The following is an 8,575-nucleotide window of genomic DNA, read 5'->3' as shown; positions in this document are numbered from 1 at the left end:
TTTCGTATAGTATCAATGAGGTACTGTCCGGGGAGTATGAGAACGACGGTTGGTCAGTTGAGAGCAAGCGAAACAACTTCGCTATCTGATATGGGATTACTACGAGGCGCGATGTGAATCTTACTGCTATGCTTCCTTTGAGGAGACTCTCTTCAAGAGAGCGCCAACTCTTTCTTTGATTGCAGTTGTAGGGAATGCTGAACATCCCGAGTTGTGGTCAGACTGGACTCTCGTATCGACTTGGCAACTAGAAGGCCAGCTACGAGAGTGCCTGACAGGTTTTCACCTCGCAAAACTGTCGGCCTCTAAGGCAAGGGACTCACTCAAGTGTACGAACCCAGACCCATCAGTAGAGCGGCCAATAGCGAGGCTGTACTTGATGGGGTGATTGGCACAAGGGAGCATTAGGGGCTCAGCTGTGGTTCCTGGGGGTCACAGATGAATTCCGGAAGTTGATCATGGACTTACTTGCTGCAGTGACACCTGCTCCTGCATGAAGGATGGAGAGACCACCACATCGGCAAACTTGGGGGCGAAGTTGAGCTTGCGATACGTAGGATCGACTTGGCATTTGATCTTCAATATCTGATAGAGAGAGGACGATCGACGACGATTGTGATGATAGAGTAGGGTTATCGCTCACATCCAGCGACATCAGCACGACTTCCACGGCTCCCATCGAAGACTATCTTTGACGACAGGTTGGCCCCCGAGGTTATGAACTCGTTGTGGGGGCTCGTGGAGTGCTCCGTAACCGGCTTAAGGAAATAGTACGGCCCATTCGGCAACAAAACCTCGAGCGCCGCTGAGGGCCGCTATGGAGTAACCGCTCCATGTTAGAAGATAACCTGACCGATGGAAGAATCATGAGGTAACTTGGAGGTGAGCTAAACATGCAGTAGCCTTATTTGTTTTGCATCTCTAGGCAGGAGTATCTTTGCGTTTCACTGAGTAAAATCTTGCGACGCTCGAGGAAACCCACATCCCAGTCAAGCAAGCTCGAGTCACTCTGGAGAGAACCCTGTTGCCCAACGGAGGTTCATAATGCTGAAGATACGCCTTCAACAGCAGTTCTGGTACCATAAACTGTGAGTAACGGCTCCGACCAAATTAGGATTATCAATCAAAGTGATGTGGTTGTAAGGAAAAATAAAAGGTGTGGGATTCGAACCGCGGATGTGAGTACAACTCGGCTTGGTGCAACGACCTAGCTTACAGGAAGCAAGGAAGTTGTTTCTTTGCTCACCGTACTCATGAGACTGACATTAGAACTAGAATGATTTCTACTAAAGAGTGAGTCAGATGAACTTGAGTGAACTTGCCGCATTCACCATTCAGTGTGACGAGCTTACTTCAGTTTTTTGAGTTATTGTCCATTCTAGGCTAGAACTTGTAGCGTGAGAGAGTAGTTGCGGCGTAACATGATACAACTAGTCATGCCAAACAATAAATCGGGGTGGGACTGCATTCCTCCGGCCTTTGATCCGTTGCTTCACATACGAAACCATACCATGGGCGCTGTTCTTCTCTTGAGAGGTACCAACAATTTCAACTCGGTCGGTCCATGGACCGTAGACCACGGCTTCGTTCAACTAGACCCTCTCGCGTCCTGGACCCCAGCGGAGCTGCACTTTGACATGTTAGCTCTGAGGTCGAAGCTGAGCTGGGTGATCTCGCGGGCGATACTTAATCGCTCAGTCGTTTCCTGTAGTCGATGTATAGCGCACGCCGCTGTAACGAAGTGAAGCAAAAGTAGAATACAATTTCCCTACGACATGTGCACAGATATAAGGACGGATTCTCTATCGTCCGTCTTTCAGCACATTCGTAAGAAACAATGTGCATTTCAGTTATACGGTTAACCCGAACAAGTTAACGTCTACTAAGGGGTTAGAAACGGAGTGCCAATGCTTGCTCATTCAGGTTTGAGTGGGGACAGATCAACTACACCTCGAGCCAATTCAAGTGCTCGACAGCTCCGAACTTCGAGTTCCGAGTCTCAGTGAACAAATTTTCTAGCGACACCCTAATCAAGTGTACTTGCTCGGAAGGGTATGATTTCTGAGCACATTTTCCTAGTATGCTGCCCGAGCAGTTTATGCTCAAGTGTTTCCACCAAGTCACTGCCGGACTCGGAAACTCTGATCCCTCTTTCGAGGAAAATCGATCGATTCGAGAATCGTTCCGCTTCATGTTAATTCTCATGTAGCACATATAACTTGAAATTTCTAAGTTGATGTACCCCATATTTTAGCCAACTGTGTACTGGTATGCAGTGCATACTATGCACCCGGAGAAAGTATCGCTCGAATGCCACATTCGCTCGGCCGCTTGTGAAGGTGAAATTACGACATTCAGTGTTGCGTTAGCTGATGCTGTTACTTGACACTACTGTATATAGTAGAGATTTCGGTACCACCGACGATTATTCAGTTGGCGCGATACTCATCATGGTGGACTCCTTCAAGCTGTTGTTCGTTACCTCCTCATTCCGGTATATAAATGGTCAGTTGATGATCAATGCTACCCACGAATCCATAAATCCTTCGATTGTCACTCAGACAAATTGATTACGGGCGAGCGAGATTTATGCCTTGCACGAATTCAACGGGCTTGTGTTATGTTCGTGTCGCGCAAGTGCAACGTCAGGTGAAATCACAGTCGTTGAACAGTTGAACAGTGTGACATTACAGTTCTCATTGCATTTGCTACGGATTCCGCCTGAGGGAGGAGTAGACTCATATTCTAACAATACCACACAGACTACTTTTGATTACTTGTCGTAGTGCGGGTAACCGGTAGCTACATGTTATTCCTCCTCACAGAGTTTAGACAGTTCAACTTCTGTAACAGTAGCTCATCAACTACTTCGTCAACGCCATCATCCGCTGGCTCTTGGCCTTGGTCAACGTCACTGCTGGCGTAGTCCCTCTACTCCTCATGATTGTGGTATACGTCCATCTGAGTATTCTGCTTATTACTCCGTCGATCAGTGAGTACAGCAGGATTGCTTTCAACATCCTCTTCGGTCGTGATCTCAGCTCGTGCAATGTCAGATTGGTACCTAGTCGTATAAGGTGCACTGGAGGCGTATGCAGCTTCACTCAGGGAAGTGTTTCTATCCAGTGCTCTCTTACCAGGTGTAATTCAATCTAGTGTAACTCTAAATCAATGGCATAACACTGTTTATTCGTCCGGAGTCATTCCCGCATCTGAATTTGCGCAAGGCCGGGTAGAAAGAGGCCAGCCTACGGTTAGCGTTTGGTGCGGTAGCAATACGTAGGGGTGATCGACACTCCGAGAAGGGTGTAGAGGTTTTATCATTCGTTCGATGGATTTATTACGTTTCTCTATCACTTCCCGTCTCCGTCATGAATCCTACCATATAGTAGCTTCAACTACGCAACACTCCGAGGGCTCAATGGCTCACATATCTCCTCTGACAGGCTCGTGTTCAGTTTAATAGTCGCTCGGGTTTGAGAAGTTCTTCAGGAAATTGTATACTCAACTCGCGTATCTTATGGCAGGCTGCTGTACAGCTACATCAAAGCTTCTGAACTACTTCGTGATGGTCGTACTCTTTCTTGTTGGCGCCCTCGTCATCGTGGTTGCGTCACTCGTACTGGCATCCGATTTCCGCACACTAGTTCGTAACTGGTGGTTGTGGGTCGCTGTTGCTGCCGGTATAGTCATCATTATTGTCTCTTGCTTGGGCTGCGGTGCCACTAGAAAGCAGAATCGCTTCTTCTTGACCCTCTTCCTCATCGTAGCGGGGATCGTATTCGCTTTGCTCTGTGTAGCAGCGATAGCCTCCTCGATCTACATCGGTGATGTCAACGCCATCGCGAGGATGAACTTTGCTGAGCTCAACGAGGTCTCGGGTTCTGAAAAACAGTCATATGATTTCATACGAGAATCCTATGGTGATATTTACGACGATAACGAGTGTAGTGGTGGACAATGTCAGTTCCCAGCTGGGCAGGTCATCGCTTGCTCAAGAATCACTTGTAGAAGTTCCTCTAGTCTCGCGGACACTCTCAATGATTGGCTGAGGGAAGGTGTGAAGAATGGAGGCATCACTCCTGCCGCCTTCTCGACATGCGTCTCTCTAGCAACTGGTGACTCATCTTTCCGCGGTGGCAGTTCTGGAGCAAGCGCATGGTGTGGCAGTAGCACCCGTGTGCTCGATGTCGTAGATGGTTGGAGTTTGGGAATCCTCATTGGTCTTTGGGTCATCACTGCATTCGTCTTCCTCATATGCATCGGTAACTGCGTTTTGATATGCGGAAAGAAGAACCGATCTCAGCAAGGAGTGGTAGTTGCCAAACCAGTGCAAAGCACCGCAGGCCAGGTCTACTATACTCAACCAGGGTATGGTGAACAAACTGTAACGAAGGTTTAGATCGACAGCTCATGCCTCAGTCGATGGCCTCTTCCGGGTGTCTCATAGAGACCAGCACATTCACAGTGTTGAAAGTGCTTTAAATTTCCTCTCATTATTTGTAGAATTATTAAATATTATGGAAGCATAGTGGTGTTAGATCTTCATTGGTGAACAGCTTCAATTACGGTGATTTCTCTCCGTTTTCCCGGTTGTGGGGGGCACTGTTGTGTTGTACTAGTTCCTCGAGGCCGAATTCCCGGATGAGAACTCAGGGTAACAGCACGGTATCCTGTAACAGCATAGGGGGAGAAGTGCTCTCAATTTACTATTTGCGACACTAAAATAATCGTTCGAATCAAAGACGTGTTCATTCACCACTCTCGTCTCGTATAAACCTTTTCTTACGGATCCGTTTCGTGGATGATTGCAATTGGTGAAGACCACGAGAGGGCGACTTCGGCTACCAAGTCATACATGGGTACGATAAAGTCGAGGTATAGAGAGCAACTCATAAGTAGACAAGATCAGAGTAGCACCTGTAGTGGGGGTACTGGTGGCGACAGCGCCAGTCGGTTGACATCAGTTGTGGTATTTACAGCGGAATCCAGCTGCCTTGGTTTGTCTCAATTCCGAGAGTGAGGTACACGAAACTGATTCAACCTGACTCAGCCAGATATGGACGATCAGGATCGTTGGCAAAAAGACGATCCATCCTCTTCGTTTTCTCTGCTTGTACTAATTTCTGAGGTTGCGGATGCGTCTGGCTCCCGAATCCTTGCGCACTCAAGATACAACCCACACTCTCATATCACCGATGATGATGTGAACTGAGGCGACGTACTACGACCCAACCAGTTCATCATGAAGATTCCTGTATCAGGACTTCTGATATGCGTCCTTGCACTTGAGTAGTTCTATCTAGTTGCAGCCTGCAACTTGCAGGAAGGTGCGCTCAAGTATCTACTGGACTCGGTACACTCTGTAGTTCAGAGACAATGTCGTTGTTAAGACGGAGGTAGGTAGATATTGATATGGCTCCACCACATCTGAGTGCGGCAGATTACCGGCATCTGGCCTAACACTGGGACATCCAGCCCTTCTACATACTCACTGACTACATCAGTGCTTCTCTCAACGACTCAGAGTTGTCCGCTATCGTGACAATCCACTACTGAGTGGCGGTGCATCATCTCGAGCACCCCCTCCCCGTTCAGGTTGATGGGGCGGACCGTTGCTATCAACGCAAATCGAAAGTAAGCACTCATTCATTATCAACAGGTCATGCAGTGCCGCAGGTTAAGGAAAATGCGGTCCACCGAACATTCCAAAGCTTCATTGCACTTAAGTCTACGTACTCGGACTGACAGTTGTCTCCGCATCGACCTCTCCAGTGGTGGTAGCTGAGGCTTCGGTGATAACCTCGCCCGTAGTGGTGACACCAGAACCCGTAACTGGAGACCCTGTGGTGGTTGGGGCATCGGTGGCGACTCCTCCGAACGTGGTTGTATCAGCCGTCGTTGGCACCTCAGTAGATTCCCCAGCCACGGTAGCCTCGGTTGTTGTCAAGACTGCGTCGTCCGAAGTTTCAGTAGTGACCTGCAATGAAGTAGTCGCAGCATTGGTCTGCTCAGCCGAAGTTATCATCTCAGTAGTCGTGGGAGCTGCAGTAGTGTCTGCTACTCCACTTGTCACAATAGTCGTACTGGCCGTGCCGGTAGTGTCGACAGCAACAGAAGTGGCCGTATTGGTTTCTTCGGGAGCGGCTGTTGTGCCGTCCTGAATTGTGGTAGTCTCAGTGACTTCATCGGTGGCTTCACTTGGAGTAGTGGTAACTGGAGCAACCTCGCAAGTGCATGGCGCATTGGATGAATGGCAGGTGCTTGGTGTAGCCCAGTACTTGCAGTAGGAGCCAGGAGTATCCGAGGCACAACCAGCGTCACAATTACGGGGGGCTTCAGTTATTCCACCCGACCCGCAGGAACAAGGGACGTTGGAGCCAAAGCACCTGCTGGGTGTCTGCCAGTACTTACAATACGACCCGGGATAGGTGGCGGCACACTCGGCATCGCACTCGGTGGTGTTACCCATCACGTATGTGATGCCCTGAAGAACACTGAGACCAACGATGACGAAAGGGAAGGAACGGATAGCCATTTCCCACGAATGTGAATAAACTGCGGGAAGTGCCGAGCTAGACTGGACCTGTGAGGGCCTATGCTAACCCCATAGACTGATGCTAATTAGGCAAATCGTTCAAGCCTTAGTATGTCCAATGATGTTCGTTCGTTGTAGCTGAACAATAGTGCGCCCGATGTCTATCTCGCCGAATCGTTTCACAAGATACTGCATCTTATACAGTGTGGTGGGCGGTGCGTTCTCAGCCACTCTTCTTCCGAGAAGTTTGGTCGACTTCTCGCAAGCACCGTTTTGACCGATTAGACATCTCCTGGTTCGAGTCTGCGGCTCGTTCTGATGGCCAAGGCGAATGTGATGATCATGCAGAGCAATCGCTCGTCGCCGCTCACTATCAACGCTTAGGGGAGTATATTTCAGTTTACAACGGGTTGTGTAACCTGCAGCGGTCGGGCTTCGTGTACGTCTTCTAACTCTGCGTGGCTGTAGCGCACAGTTCATGACTCCTCATCGAGTCATACGGGAACTTCCTCGTTGTCCAATCCATCTGAAACCGCTGTCAAGGTAAATCTCAAAATAATTACTCAGCTGGATAAACCTTATTGGCTGGGCGGCTGGGCATCTACACAGCACGGTGCTGTCAGCACCACAATTGGCTTGATTCCCATAGGGAGCTACGCGAGTAACAAGCTCGCCCTCCGATTGCAGCCACCCTGATGCTTGGTCGGTGTCACACATGTCAAGCTTGATAAGAACACATTGAGCTGCAGAGGATACATCAGAGGTTCTAGGATATCCAACCTCTGTATTTGAGCTCACTATCAACAAAATTGTCAGTATATCAGCAATCGGAATTCAGACCCTAGGGGATCAACATGAGCTCATGCTACTAGCATGATGCTAGTGCGTAAGCGAGTACACCCACCGCTGTCAGTCTGGCGTGGCTTGCCCGCCTTCGCTCGTCTGTTTCAAACGCTCAGATAGCTCTGGTGCACTCCAGATAGGTTTCATATTTGGGTGTATCGTCGATGCTCTCGTGATGTTGGGGCGCAACGTATCCTTCAACGCAACTCGGGCAGATAAACACTTATACACTCGTTATCAAGACATCCTGCAGTGGCCAGGATTGTATTAAAATGCACTCCGGGACATTACAAAGCTTCATTAACCTAAATCGGCTACACAATCGGACTGAGAGTAGTCTCGGAATCGGTCGTCTCCACAGTGGTAGCAGCGACCTTATCGGTCACAGCAGCTGTGCTGACCGGCAGAGGGGACGTAAGAGTAGTAGGCTCGACAGGAGCATCGATCGTAGTCGTGACAGTCGCCCCTGTATCATTGACAGGCGACCTCTAGATAGTAGTAAAAGTAAGTTGCTCCCAATGACCCACTCGACATACGCAGGCTAATTACAAAGGCATAAGCTCGTCACTTAAGAACGCTTCGGCTGTATTCACCAGTCACTGTGGATGAGTCACATGCCGACGGCGATAATATTATTCATCCTGGGGTTGTTATGACCTCCCGAAGATTCCGGTTGCTCAGGACCAACGATTATTCTGAAGTATTCTCTCCATGTTTTGAGGTTCACTTCAAGTGATCAAATTCACCGCCAGTGTCAGAGGGAAAAAGAGATCGACTGGTCTTAACTCAAACGACTCGAGTGATCCGGAAAATGGAAACAATTGTGGTCACCTCGAGAGGGTGACGGAGAGAAATCATATAGGAGCTACGAATACGGTGATGGTTTATCTCGAAGACCCGTGCTGATTCACAAAATGGTATTCATAAGAAGGAGAAAAAACTCAATGTGGAATCGTCCACTGGAAATAAGACAGATTCATTCCCACATCATCCCACTCATGATGAGTGACTCATCAAGGACTCATATGCATCGAACACTACGAACGGGCCCCATGGTCTGGGACACTCATGTAGATTTCATTGCCACTTATCGAAGACATAGTAGTTCTTGAGCTACATGGTGTTGCGGGGACTGGTGAGCGCCGAAGCGCTGTATGGGAGTTTGACTGATAAAGGCCGAAATAATCAACTCGA

The 8,575-nt window shown here is 48.8% G+C and overlaps 2 protein-coding genes across 2 annotated transcripts; one reads left to right on the top strand and one right to left on the bottom strand.

Moving 5' to 3' along the window:
• Nucleotides 1-3,568: 3,568 nt before the first annotated feature.
• Nucleotides 3,569-4,591, top strand: Pmar_PMAR023835 (conserved hypothetical protein; the record flags this gene model as incomplete). The annotated part of the gene is made up of 1 exon (XM_002766052.1): nt 3,569-4,591. One exon carries the CDS (start codon nt 3,569-3,571, stop codon nt 4,400-4,402), a length of 834 nt encoding a protein of 277 aa, XP_002766098.1. The 3' UTR covers nt 4,403-4,591.
• A 1,140-nt stretch (nt 4,592-5,731) lies between these two features.
• Nucleotides 5,732-6,538, bottom strand: Pmar_PMAR023834 (Bypass of stop codon protein, putative; the record flags this gene model as incomplete). Its single annotated transcript, XM_002766051.1, has 1 exon — nt 5,732-6,538. The coding sequence occupies one exon, from the start codon at nt 6,536-6,538 to the stop codon at nt 5,732-5,734; it is 807 nt and encodes a 268-aa protein (XP_002766097.1).
• Between the last annotated feature and the right edge of the window lie 2,037 nt (nt 6,539-8,575).

This window comes from Perkinsus marinus, assembly GCF_000006405.1.
Source record: "Perkinsus marinus ATCC 50983 genomic scaffold scf_1104296973742, whole genome shotgun sequence".
Taxonomy (NCBI): Eukaryota; Perkinsozoa; order Perkinsida; family Perkinsidae; genus Perkinsus; species Perkinsus marinus.
The sequence above is the reverse complement of the archived record's forward strand: the minus strand, read 5'-3'. Positions and strand labels throughout refer to the sequence as shown.